This window comes from Arxiozyma heterogenica (genome assembly GCF_036370985.1).
Source record: "Arxiozyma heterogenica strain weizmannii chromosome Unknown scaffold_5, whole genome shotgun sequence".
NCBI classification, from domain to species: domain Eukaryota; kingdom Fungi; phylum Ascomycota; class Saccharomycetes; order Saccharomycetales; family Saccharomycetaceae; genus Arxiozyma; species Arxiozyma heterogenica.
Genome location: NW_027042658.1, coordinates 1263969 through 1277836, shown reverse-complemented (window position 1 = coordinate 1277836; position 13868 = coordinate 1263969). Strand labels below are relative to the sequence as shown.

The 13868-nt window shown below is 27.3% G+C and overlaps 6 protein-coding genes across 6 annotated transcripts; 4 read left to right on the top strand and 2 right to left on the bottom strand.

The window, feature by feature from the left end:
• Window positions 1-1229: 1229 nt before the first annotated feature.
• On the top strand, window positions 1230-4478 carry SUM1 (Sum1p; the record flags this gene model as incomplete). Its single annotated transcript, XM_064860856.1, has 1 exon — window positions 1230-4478. One exon carries the CDS (start codon window positions 1230-1232, stop codon window positions 4476-4478), a length of 3249 nt encoding a protein of 1082 aa, XP_064717873.1.
• Window positions 4479-5597: 1119 nt separating this feature from the next.
• Window positions 5598-6425, top strand: PWA37_004364 (uncharacterized protein; the record flags this gene model as incomplete). The annotated part of the gene is made up of 1 exon (XM_064860855.1): window positions 5598-6425. One exon carries the CDS (start codon window positions 5598-5600, stop codon window positions 6423-6425), a length of 828 nt encoding a protein of 275 aa, XP_064717872.1.
• Window positions 6426-6902: 477 nt separating this feature from the next.
• PWA37_004363 (GNAT family N-acetyltransferase) lies at window positions 6903-7385 on the top strand (the record flags this gene model as incomplete). The annotated part of the gene is made up of 1 exon (XM_064860854.1): window positions 6903-7385. The coding sequence occupies one exon, from the start codon at window positions 6903-6905 to the stop codon at window positions 7383-7385; it is 483 nt and encodes a 160-aa protein (XP_064717871.1).
• A 290-nt stretch (window positions 7386-7675) lies between these two features.
• On the top strand, window positions 7676-8269 carry ERV2 (flavin-linked sulfhydryl oxidase; the record flags this gene model as incomplete). Its single annotated transcript, XM_064860853.1, has 1 exon — window positions 7676-8269. The coding sequence occupies one exon, from the start codon at window positions 7676-7678 to the stop codon at window positions 8267-8269; it is 594 nt and encodes a 197-aa protein (XP_064717870.1).
• Window positions 8270-8955: 686 nt separating this feature from the next.
• SPO24 (Spo24p) lies at window positions 8956-9177 on the bottom strand (the record flags this gene model as incomplete). Its single annotated transcript, XM_064860852.1, has 1 exon — window positions 8956-9177. One exon carries the CDS (start codon window positions 9175-9177, stop codon window positions 8956-8958), a length of 222 nt encoding a protein of 73 aa, XP_064717869.1.
• Window positions 9178-11759: 2582 nt separating this feature from the next.
• Window positions 11760-13238, bottom strand: VMA13 (H(+)-transporting V1 sector ATPase subunit H; the record flags this gene model as incomplete). The annotated part of the gene is made up of 1 exon (XM_064860851.1): window positions 11760-13238. One exon carries the CDS (start codon window positions 13236-13238, stop codon window positions 11760-11762), a length of 1479 nt encoding a protein of 492 aa, XP_064717868.1.
• Between the last annotated feature and the right edge of the window lie 630 nt (window positions 13239-13868).

Genomic DNA, 13868 nt, shown 5'->3' with positions numbered 1-13868 from the left:
AAAAAGAAAAATTTTCTTTATTTTTTTTGGAACTTTAGTGGTAAATGACAGTGAAGTTCTATACCTTTTTGCTTCTAAGATAGCACATTAAAATACATTGCTTTAATAAACAGTGTGATATAGGAGAAATGATAGAAAAGTCGTAATGTTAATATAATATAATATAGTATATGGAACTTTACTATTATCCATTCACTAGTCGATTCTTTCTTTCTTCCTTGTCATTTATGTGTTTAACAACATAACAAGAATACTGTATAGATGGAAAAAACAAGTTGTCTTGACAGCTGATCTTTCAAGATATCATCAAGTGAAAATAAAAAAAAGAAAGAAAACAATTAAATAACATTAAATGTAAAATGACCCATTTCTATTACATGAATACTTGCCATCTTATTTTTTATATTTAAATAGTGCTTACAATCACTGTCGCATATACACACATATATATATATGTATACAATTTATTTTTAGAACAAAAAAAATGAAGAAAAGATATCACAAGTCAGCAGAGAATAACATATTATTATTACTATTATTACTATTATTATTATCACTCTTATTTAATTTTTGTTTAAATGTATTTTATTTTCTAACAGGCCAATATTTATAAGATAAGATTTCATTACATATATTTGTCCATTTTTCTTGTCTGCAATATTCTGTCACCCTACGTGTCTCTCTGTCTCTGCGTCTTGCTTTAAACAAATTTTCAATTTCATTCGCAATCACAAAAGACAACAGCAAAACAAAAAGAAAAAACACCGCAGTAACCAAAAAAAAAAAATCAATAAATAAATAAATGAAAAATAAAAAAAAAACCAAAGAAGAAATTAAGAAACAATTTTCAAAGGAAAAAGGAAAAACGACAAAAAAATTATATTACAAGTTATTTTATTTTATTTTATTTTTGACACTTTAATTTAATTAAAAAAAAAAATAATTTTGGTCTGTAAACCTGATAAAATAATAGTCTGATAACCTAAAGGACGTTAGAAATAAACAAGTAAATAAATAAATAAATATATCAATTAATAAATCAAGTGACCAATTAAATAAACAGGAATATATATGCGCATATATATATGTTTCTTATTGTATTAATAACAACAATTAATATTTATTGAAATCGTTATATCCTAATTTAAATTAATTTTTATCAATATTAACCATATATAGATAAAATCAAAAAAAAAAATCAATTAAATTAACTAATTAATTATTTATTTATGATGACTGACATAGCAGAAAAAATACCTAATACCAATACAAATAATAATTCTTCTATGGAGGTGTCAAAAGAAATATCTGACAGTAGTGCCAATAATAATAATAATAATTTCAACATTAATTTACTATCAATTCAAAAAGATACAATAAATGTGAGAAAACAATGTGACGAGTTAGAATCCTTAATTGTCTCGCAGTTGAAAAATAATAATCATTCATTGAATCAATTTATGAAAACTTTGAAAACTATATCACATAACCAAAATGTATTAGAAAATAAATTGGAGGATTTAATGAAAAATCAAATGAATACAGATATCCTAGTTAATAATATAAATCAAAGATTAAATCTTATATCGACTTTAATTAATCCCAAAAATTTATCAAATAAAAAAACTTTATCAGCTAAAGATATTAATATTCTACTATCAAATAACTTTAACAACAATACCACCATCACCACCAACAATAATAATAAAAATAATAATATCAATATTGTCAATGGGTTAACCACTTCTACGAAAAGAGGTCCAGGCAGACCAAGAAAGAATCAAACCAGATATATTAATAATACTGGTAACGCCAATAATAATAATAACAGTAGTAACAACATGAAAAGTTTAGAAAACAATCAAATTAATAATTTATCTCCAATAAATGTCTCTTTACCAACAGGCACCGTTCAGATTTCTAAATCAAAAAGGTATTTTATTGATCCTTTGGATTCAAACAGTTCTTCAATGTCTCCTTTGTTGCCCTTACGTACATCCTCTTCAAATAATAAATCTAAAATCATTACGTCAGTATCACCAAGAAAAATAAAAACAAGAGGTAAAATAAAAAATTACGCTGAAGAAGGAGAAGAAGAGGAAGAAGAAGAAGAAGAAAATAATGAAGATAATATCGAAGAAAAAAATAAGCATAGGAATAACAACACCACGAAACAAAAACTTGCATCACTAAAGGATAGAAAATTAAAAACTGAGGATAAACGTCTTTTAATTGCGCAGGATAACACAGCAGTGGCTACTACTCCACCAAAAAGAAGAAGAGGCAGACCACCGAAGTTGAGAACTGTAGAGACTGTTCTATTAAATACATCAAATCAAATCAATAAAGAAAACACAACCAATGATAAACTATCTCATTCTTCTCAACAGTCAAATTTCAATAATGACGATACTACTAACAATATTGAAAATACTACTTTGGTAGACCAAACAATATTAACCATCGATACAAGTAATAGTAATATATCCTCCGCTAATAATTCAAATATGCATAATCCTGTAGATGAAAATAAAAACAATGATATAAATTCAAATTCAAATTCAAAAATAGTATCAGTTAATCAAGATACCTTAACTACCATCAACAACAACAGCCACAACAATAATAATATTACACCACTTTCTATCCCAATAACAAAAATAATCCCTTTTAAACCAGAAAATGAAAATGAAAGGGATATTATAAATAAAGAAAAACCCAAAGATGAACTTTCGAACGATAAATTACCACAAGAAAATAAAGAACAACAAAGGAAGTTAGATAGATTAAGAGATTCAAGAGAAAAAATGTTAACTAGCTTAAAATATAACGACAGAGCAAGAGCCAAGTCCTTTATGGAATCAAACAAAGAATTATTAATGGCTTTGAAATTGGAGGAAAGAAGGAAAAGATTATCTTCAAATTATGAACATACACTTCCCATAACATCAAAACAACTAAAGAATGAACAAGAGGATCACAGTACTACAAAACCATTAGATCAATCTGACTTAGATAATTCAGATATACTTACTATGAAAAAAGACATAACCACTAAGACAACTATAGATACACACAAATTAAATGATGCAACTGTAGAAACTTGGGAGAAAAAATTTCCTGGTCATTTTCCAGAAGTAAGTCTATCTAATATTGTGAATCAAAAATTAGTTGATGATAGTACTGTTACTACCCCCTTTGATGATAAAAAGACAGATCTATTAAATTTGCTTAATTCAGATCCATATTTTCAAAGGAATAATAATGATATGAAGAAACTTTCAAACACAAACGCAAACTTCCAAACAGAACCAGTAGAAACCAAGATTCAAATATCAGGCAAAATACCAACCATAAATGATACAAGCTTGCAGTTAAACATGAATAATGTCAAAGTAAATTGTCCTTATAATTTAAGGACAAAAAGAAAATTAACAGACCCAAACAGCACAGTCTTCCCTAAAATATCCCAAGAATCAGATACAAATCCAACAACTAAAAAAGCCAAAATATCAACAATCGAAAATTCGAAACAAACTGAAAATAAAATAGACTTAAAAGAAAATAATTTGATAAACAAATCAACGGATAATATGAAGAACATTGAAATAGAAGTGGCTTTAGATAACGGATCCATAAGTGATGATTCAATAAGTGAGGATCTACCCTTTAATGAACCAATAGAATTAGTTTGCAAAGATGGATTCTTTTATAATAAGGGGTCTGATGAACCAATAACTAGCGGTGATTATTTATCATATAAGTTTAAGGGTAAAGAAAAAGATTTGTTGGCTAAAAAATCGAGTAAAGACGAGGATGGGAAACATGGAAATTATACTAGTGTTACAATGGGCTCAGTAAATAAATATGATAGAACAAATGTTCATGTTTTGCAAAGTGCAATTGAACAAGAAACAGAATTTGCATATAGAGTTCTTTCTAAAACTACATTGACAGAAAGCTACGTAAATTCTTTAGAATATTTCATCATGGAGTTCCGTTGGGAAAATAAGTTGGTAAGTCTTGGTTTAAAATTACGCGAATCGAAGAGAACATGGCAAAGGAGAAAAGCGTTATTCACTTTATTTGATTTTTGGAGGGATCAATCTATTGAAAAACGTAATTTCCCTAACTTCACTATGCTACACGCTATTAAAGAGATGGAAAATTATCGTATATTTATTAATAGATCAGTCTCATGGTTTTATAACCATATTACACTTTTAAAGATGATCCTATACGATTTGTGTGATAATGTTGATACACAATGGAGAGATTGGATGTTTCCTAAGGATAAACCTTTACCTGTTATTGGAGGTTACGATGAGGCATCAAAGTCTATCATAACAACAGAAAATATTAATGCAATACTTGATAAAGCTCTAGTTTTTGATCTATTAGATGACGGTACTGAAAATAATGAAATTAAACAATCTCAAGTAGTAGCACCTAATGTTAAATCTTCACAAGAAACCTAGTTCAATATATAAACATTACGTATTGTGCTGAATATAAATTCTGCAGGAGACATAAATTAGTATATAAAACATCTCAAATAACTAAATTATATTCATATGTATAATTGTAAATATACAATCAAGTTTCAATTAATATTTTTTCTTCTCATTCTTTTTCTATCTATTTTAACAATTTAGATGAACCCAATATAAAAATATATAAGATATTGCTGATTAAAATGGTGGTTCATTTGACTAATTTACAAAATTAATTCTCTTTCAATTTTCGCGTCACAATTAATAAGATCATAGATCTAGACTTTTAATTAAAAAAAAGAACATTACATTGGTATCCAATTAGAGTATCGTTTCAAGTTATGCAATATTTGAAATATGATCTAAGATACAACTTTTTCTCATAATTAGCATTATTTCAACAAGAATAATAAAAAAGAAATAAAAAGAAATAAAAGTTTTTTATTTTATTTCTTTTTTAAATTCCAGACCTCTTCTTCGTTATTTAAAGTTTTTTTCCTGATCGAGTAAAAAACAGAAAAAGAAAAAAAAAATTAAATAAAATCATTGTTTGAACAAAAAAAAATAAAATGCATTTGACAAAAAAAATGTGACAGACACGACAGTCACAAGAATGTCAGAATTTTTTATTTTAATCAAAAAAAAACTTTTTATTACATGCAATCCATGTTCATGGCTAGTATTGAGTACAATTACTTCATTAGATCAGTTCATCCATCGTGAAAGAAGGCTGTACATGAGAATTTACATACAATTAGAAGCATTATTCTATTATCTTCTTCATACTGACACTTAATGACATCTAATTCATAATATCCACTGATTCATCATCTAAAAAAACTGCTATGAAATATGGATATGTATATATATATTAGCATCTCTTGACATGCATTTATTAGCTGTAGTATAGTATATATATATATATATTGTTTGTTTATTTGCTGCATATGTAGAGAAAAATTTAGTAAGGAAAAGTATATATGCTTCCTGAAACACTAATACAGAAGTGATATTGACAAATTCCTGTTCTATTGCTATAATATATAAGCACACATACAGATCTGTTTACTACTGTCTTTTACTTTTTTTTAAAGAACTTTGGATATGGATTATAATACATACCCACTACCAATTCAGTCGATTTGGATAGAAGAAGATCAATTTCTAGAAAAAGTATACGGATTTCATATTAATCAAATGTTAGAATTTGAAGGTCATAATAATAGTAACGACGAAATATGTAAAAATAAGGATAAAAGACCAAGAATAGCATTTATAAATAGTAATAAACCACATCTAGGTAACAAAAATAACATCAGTTTAAATCATATAACTACCTTTCCAATTATAGACATCAAAAGGAATGATCAAGATGATAATACAATAAATAAAAGGAATCATTTATTTCCTCAAAAATTATTAAACATATTAAGGAAGAACCAACTGTTAAATAAATTTAAAAAATCACAAATTGACAATGGAAAAAGTTTATATTGTAAAATAAATTCAGCTTTACCAAGTAATGCCAATGCCATAAATAATAATACCATATCTGCACCATTTCAATTTCAACACATATCCCATGGAGAAGATTTACTATCGGATTATAATAATAGTAGTTTGTATGAGGAAATATATAGTTACATTTCAAGAACGGAAAATACAAATGACAAAGAGACATATTATAATAATAATGATACTTGCACATATAATGAAGAATGTAACAAAACTACAGAAAGTACCCTGTTTAGTTCCACAAATTCCAAAAACTCTATGGGATTTAGTGCATTTTGCACACCTAAGTTGAACACTGCCGAATCCACAAGCTCTAGTAGAATATTTGATTTAGAAAAAAATACTGATTACAAAGCATACTCGTTTCCCTGCACAGTGACCCCACCTTCTTCATTTAAACAATACGAGACCTCTTGATTACTGTTGATAAAGTTTATATTATCAATCTTGATATGTATAGTATTAGAGACGAATACTTCATCTACTGCATCAAAATTGGACAAGTTTCATCTTTACTCTTCGAGGAAAAAAATTTTTTTGTTGCCTTTTTGTTTTTTATTTCTCTCTGAATAAAAAGAAAAAAAGAAGAACCAATGATATAAAGATGATTCATAAATCTATGACTAAAACACAAAGATGTTTATCTTTATTTTTACGATGAAGGAGAGTATTAATAACAATTTATTATTTATCATTTAACATGTTCTTCTTTTGTTTGTTTTGGTTCTTAAGTATTTCAATATATAATCTTTCTATGGACAGTTCTGTTGTAATAAATATTCTATAATAACAATAGTAAGCTTGATATTAGTAGATTACTTATAAATTAGATAAATTTACAAAATTATACAAAGTTCAACTTTGATCATTAAAATAAAAAAAAAAAAAACAGAAATGAGTGATACTATAAAAGAGGTAAATGATGATCTAATTATTAGATATGTCAATAAAGATGACAAAGAAGATTGGGTTAGATTATGGGAAGGTTTCCAAACACATTATGAGAACAAAGCACCAAAAGGTATCGAAGAAATAACCTTCCCCAAATTTCTAGATCCCAATATCAAAATGTGGTCTGCTTTAGCCATTAATGTAAAGAAAAATAAAGCTGTTGGTATGGTTAATTTTTTAAGTCATCACTCTACTTGGGATGTGACGGAAGTCATATATTTAAATGATCTATATGTAGATGAAAATGAAAGAGTAAAGGGGATTGGTAGAAGGTTGATTGAGTTTGTTTATAAAGAAGCAGACAGAATGGGGACTCCATCAGTTTATTGGACTACTGATCATTTCAACCACCGTGCCCAATTATTATATACTAAAGTTAGTAAATTAAGTTCTAAACGTATTTACAAAAGATCTCTATCTCAATGAGACTGATGCAACAATAGTTTTGTTGATTATGTAGCTTTACATATATGTCCATACACTAGTAGTACTATTCTATATGTATCATACTTTTATGACAGTCTGAAGATAGAGAATTTTTAGTTTCCCTACAAACATATTTTAGTTTATTTTTCTTTTCTTTTTCTCGATAAGAAAAAAAAGACACGAACCATTTAAAAAGATCAATGAATTTATTGCAATTAGTGTTGTAAGATGAAAGTATTAACAAGATCTAGAAATATAGAAAAGGAACAGAGAGGAAGAACAAAAAAAATATGAATGTGAAAATATTTAATAGATATAACGTTATAAGGATCATAACGATATTGTTATTGCTATCACTTTGGATATATTTTTCAGACATTAGCATATCATACTCTAATTCATTCAATTTAATACGAGACAAAAATATAATAATAAATAATGAGCCTCCATTTAATGAATATTACAATGACAAAGCAATTTATGAGAATACAATGATGAAAGAAATAGGCAATTACGCTTGGTTACAATTTCATGAAATAATTAATAATATAGATATATCTATGGATTATAAGGTAACACAGAATAAAAAGGAATGTGATAAGTTAGATAAATTTCTACAATTATTTAGTGATTTATATCCAAACTGTAATAGTCTTCATGGTTCTGACATGTTTAACGAAATATTGGAAACCAATCCTATTCCAACATGTTCGAATAAATTCATATTAAAGTGGTGGGGTTGTCATATTCATAATAAAATGAATCTTAAACTAGGTAAAAATGAATTTGATTGCTATAATTTATTTACTAAGGAAGAGTTATCATCAAATGATATTAAGTTCAATAAAGTAACACTTGAAATTGAAGAAAAACAGCTGGGTTGAAATAATAAAAACGGCAAAAAAATAAGTAATAATCGCATTATAATGTCGATATTTCGTAAAACTACTGAATGTAATTGTTGAATACCTCTCTTTTATCTTTATATTTCTCTATTTGAATATAAAACATATATATTATTATTATTCAAAACATTGATATATATATATGTATATATGCATAATTATCAACAACTGCACACTTTTTTATAGACACACTAGCGTACCAAATAACTATTTTAATTAACAAAAAACAAATGCTTGTTCGATTTCTTTACCTTTATTTTTATGTATTATAACTTATACAGATAGAAGTATATACACACATTCATGAATACACAAAAGCAATGGTACACAATGAAAAAGAATAATACAATAAGTGCGTGAAAAATTCCTAGTTATAATACACTGCTATCAAAAACTGTTCAACCACCCAACAGAATACAACTAAAAAGACATGTAAAATGACGAATATTACAAAAAATAAAAAAGAAATTAAACTAAAACCATGCATATATTGAATATTAAAAAAACTCTCCCCTTCTTTTTCTAGTTAATTAGGAGAATGATGCAACTATCATATTCTGTTGGAACACACATGCACAACTGCAAATATGCATATAATAGAACAGCCAAAAAAAAGATAAAACATCCTTCAATAAGATATCTCACTTTTTATTAAATCTGATAATTTAAAGTAATGTCAATGAATTTCTTCTTTCTTTTTGAGTGTCTTGTTCCCCAATTTTATTACTATTTATGGCATTTATCAAAAATGACTTTTCTAATGGGTCTAAATCAGTAACACTTGCATCTGAGTTTTTTCTTGATGATGGACGGGAAACAGGCGATAGATTTGGAATGACAAATGGTTGATTATTACTAGATTCTGGTAATAAAGCTAAGAAATGCATGCTTATTTGTTGCTTTGTTTGTTTATACGGCAAAATTTGTAACTCGAAAAATGTAATTGAAAAATATGATACTATCAATAACTAATATAAGCTCTTTTATTGTGCTTAGAATTAATTATCTATTTGATTGGTCTTTTTTTCTTTTAAGATATTTAGTACAAATGTAAAAGAACAAAGTTGTGAAGACAAAAAGTAAGATTGTCACAATATTAATAAATCTCTTCCTTTTATATATTTCTATTAAATAGAAATAAACCTTTTAGTAATTACACACATATTATTTTATGAATGACATAGATATAGAAATTAAGGGTGAGAAAATAAAAAAAAAAGAAAAAGAGAAGAATTACACATGTTAACAACTGCCTACAGGTGAGGTCGGAAAAACGGCGGTCTTCTGGAAAAAGAAAACAAAAAGTAGGGGCAAAAAATTAAAAGGTAGAAAATGCACGCATGTATAATACCGGCCCCAAAAAAGATCGGGCGAAACATAATTATTTTACATTTTTCCAATATACACTGTTGCTTGGAGTTAGGGTTAGCAAAAGACGTTCACGCGTCTTTTGCATATATATTTTTTTCTTGAAGTTTATTTTTATTGAATATTTAGCAAGTGTGTGAGAATAAGGAAACTTTGCAACAGTAGCAAGGTGTAAACCTCACATTGATACTAACGACTTGTGTGTACTTAAAAAATAGAGTTAGTAGTAACTTTGGTGCCATCTTATCTTTGTAAATTTCATAGTGTTTATATGATTACTTACCAACTATATTGTTTTGTTGGAACGAACCTGATTAGGGTTTAAGCAAAAAAAATAGATGGAGGTTAAATTACAGTAGGGCTCGAATAAAATTTTAAAAGATGTTTCTCTAAAGGTACATTTTTTACAAGCTTTTTTTTGTGTGAAAAACTTTAAGGGAACACCACTAACGACAAGATAACATTTAAAATTTACCCACGGGTCATCGCAAAATGACAAAAAAAAACAATAGAACTGGTCATTCAAAATAATTTTCGAGAACGGCTGTACACAATAGAAAACGGAGGAAAGACAAAGAAAAAAATAGAAGAGCATTTTGATGACATAATATTATTTATGACCCTCTGCGCCCCCTCCCCTGTAACAAAGATATGTAATGTATTGAACAATTTAGAAAGCTATGTCATGAAATGTACAATGTGTTGATTTCATGATGCTAAGACGTCATGAAGTTTTACAAAAAACCAAAACTCAAATCAGAACAGTTTGATTACTAAACGAACCAAAGTTTTTACTTTAGCAGATGATTCAATACACCTTAATTTAAACAAATTGACAATAAGATTATACTAAAAACTGAAATAAATTGGATGAGGAAGATAGTAACTATTAGAGATTTCTATCATCCCTAAAAATGAAATTTGTGGGACATTCAATTTGCTTGGTTATTTTTTTTATTTTAAGAGTTGTTGTAGAGCTTAAATTTCAATGGTTTATTTTACGAAAATAATACGTTCAGTATTCCAAATATAGCCCTATTTTAGTAAAAGGTCAAAAATAAGGCAGAGAAATAATACAGTTTTTTTACAATTGAGCTCAGCGTAATTTTTTACAAGTATTGTGTTACTATGTACACATGTACACTACTGTGATACACGTTATCATGTTTTTATTGAAATTGTCTCTTTGTTGAACCTTCCAATTAGCGTTAATTTGTTCTTATTGTTACTTTAGCTTGGAGGTCTGGAAAATTTCTTAGTTAAATAGTCTGGGACAAAATACAAAAGACAGAACATAATCATCTTCTATGGCCTACCTCCCCAACGTGTTAAATATGGAGTAATGGAAGATAAAAATTAGGATATTTTTCGAAACAGAAATAGTAGTGACCATTATTCTTTTAACATGACGTATATAACTTTAACTTGACAATGCCAAAATGTGGCTTTTTTTCTTTTCTTTTCTTCAGAATATCGATACTTATCGTTCTGGAACTGATGTATTTGAAAACAATCTTATCATTAATGTGCTTAGAGTTGGCTATGTCTTTATTTTCCTATTTGAACAAGTGTGATGAACTATTGAAATTACGTTAAGCAAATAACCATGAACTATATTTTTTATACGACAACCAACGAAAAAAAAAAAGATGCTAAATTTAACATCACACTGCATATCAATTGATTTTAAACAGCTATAAAATTACTTATACCAGTATAAGGTTTTCGACTCATACCGAAAAAATAATTTCCGGCTGAAGAAAATTGGAACAACTTACGGCTGTTATTCTAATAAAGCTAAAAAGAAAAGTTCTCGAGATACTTCTGTTAAAAATATGTTTAATAATATGGAGCATTTGAAAAAAGAGCTTTAAAATTTAGTAAAGAAAAATGTATGGGTGTAGACTTTTCTTTTCTTTAATTCAATAGGAGTAATATATATCTCCTTTACACTAAACAATATTCATTATATATATATATATGTAATTTTTACTCATAATTGTTAGTAGTTACTCTTATTCTGTACCATTGTTGTCTTTTCTCTTTATATACAATTACCATGAGTGAAAAGTTCTGTTTATTTTGTCTTTAGAATATTTATCTATTTGAATGTATATCCAATAACAGATTGGGTAGCCTTTAAGGCTTCAAACTTTATTCTAGAATCACTATGATTTAATAATTCCATGATAACAACCTTTCCGTTTAATTTATTTAATATGTTTACACTTTCTTCCGGTAATAATTCAATTACATGGGTGATATCATTCAACAACACCTGAATTACAATCTTATCATTAGGTTCATTTGAATCTTTAAATTCAATTAATAATTCAATCAATTTCTTAAATAATTTCCAATTGTCCTGCTTAAATCTGTCAATATTATCACACCAAAAGGAGTTGTCGACATGTGGTGGAGACCAACAGATAAGTTTAGAGTTGATTTCTGCCAAATATTCGTCAAAAGATGTTAATTCCTTGTATTCCTCTTCTAAAAGTGTCTTTAAAGTGGTGATGTCAGATCTTAATTCTTCATCAGAGTACTTTCTTTCACTCAAACTATTTAAAGTAGGGATGCCGTTTCCTAATAAAATTAAATCTTTGATAAATGTTTTATGACCTTTTATCTCTTTGGAACAGCACTGTAATATTATGGCTATACACAGTCTTGAAATCTTTTCCTTTATAGTGATTCTAATCAATTGGAATAAATTCAAAAAATTGTTCAAATATTGTTTTTCCATATCAGAAGCAATCCTTGTATCAAAAGTCAATAACCAAATTAATAATAATGAATAGTATTGTAATTGAATACCCAAATTATTAGTATTAGTATTGACAAAAATTGGTCTTTCTTGCTGACTACTAGAATATGCATTATTATTAGTACTGTTGTAATTTTTTTGAGAATTTAAATTCTTGGAAATAATCTTAAACACTGTAGGTATAAATCGTTTATTATTTTCCCATAGTATACTTCTATATTCTTTGACAGTGCATAATTCTTGTACAAGTCTAATGCAAACATAACAAGCATCCATTTGACTTGTATTTTGTAAAATTGAAATGAAACGATCGTTGTTAATCAGCTTTTCTACTAAAGATACGTTAACCAATTGAACTTGATTCAATAATGACACAATATTAAATGAAGAAATTAAAATAGTTTGTAAATCGTCGTTTTCTTTAAATGAGATATCATAAAGCTTGACTAATTGGTCAGGATTCATTTGGAAATATTTGATTGTATCTTGTGCAATTGTATATTTATCAGATGTTAATAATTCTGATATCAAATTTTGAACAGACTTAATAGAATCACTGTTCTCTGAAGTTGATAACAAATGAATCAAAGGTTCAATCCATGTGCCATCGATACGTAGATTCCTCAACTCTTTATCATGTCCATTTATATTTTTAATCAGCAAAGTTTCCAATTTTTTAGCTATTGAAGCATCTAATTCACTTAATTCAGACGATCTAGTCAATGCATCCCATGCAACAGAACGAGAACGTAATGCATTACGAATCTCCATAAAATGCGTACTATCTAACAAAATCTGAACAGGTTCACTCATTTTATGAATAGAGGCTGGTTATTTGTACAGTTATAAACAGATAAATGAAGGAAGTTCGAGAATATGTTTCAAAGTTACTTTGATGCCATCATAATTAATAAAAAATTGACGATAATGCCTCTTCCTATTAATCTATCTAGCAAATAAGTGATAACATTATTTTACAGGTAATTTTCATTTTTCTAAGATAGTAAAAAAATAGAGGAACGGGAAAAAGACCACCTTAAAATATTTTTATTTAAGCCCGTTTATAATGATATATATATTTTTCACTATCTATAAGTTTCTGTGAAAAATGGTTGTTTTTTTTTTCTGAGAAGATGTGTATCCCCTTCCCCATGTCACCACTTTTCTATAGCTATATACTACTACAGTAAATTATCTATATGACTCGTTAAAAACGAACAACAAAGAAAGACTCTTCTTTTACTCTTTTACATTAAATAATACAATACTATTGATATTGTATTTGGAAGTCATGTTCAGTTCCATCAGCCATTCATATCGATGAGTCTTCACAATAAGAGTACAAAGCAAAAATTGTAGCATAGCTAACAAAAAAATATATTCGTTATTATATTTTGAAAAGACTATTATACTACACATAAATTACACATTATTAAATAAATA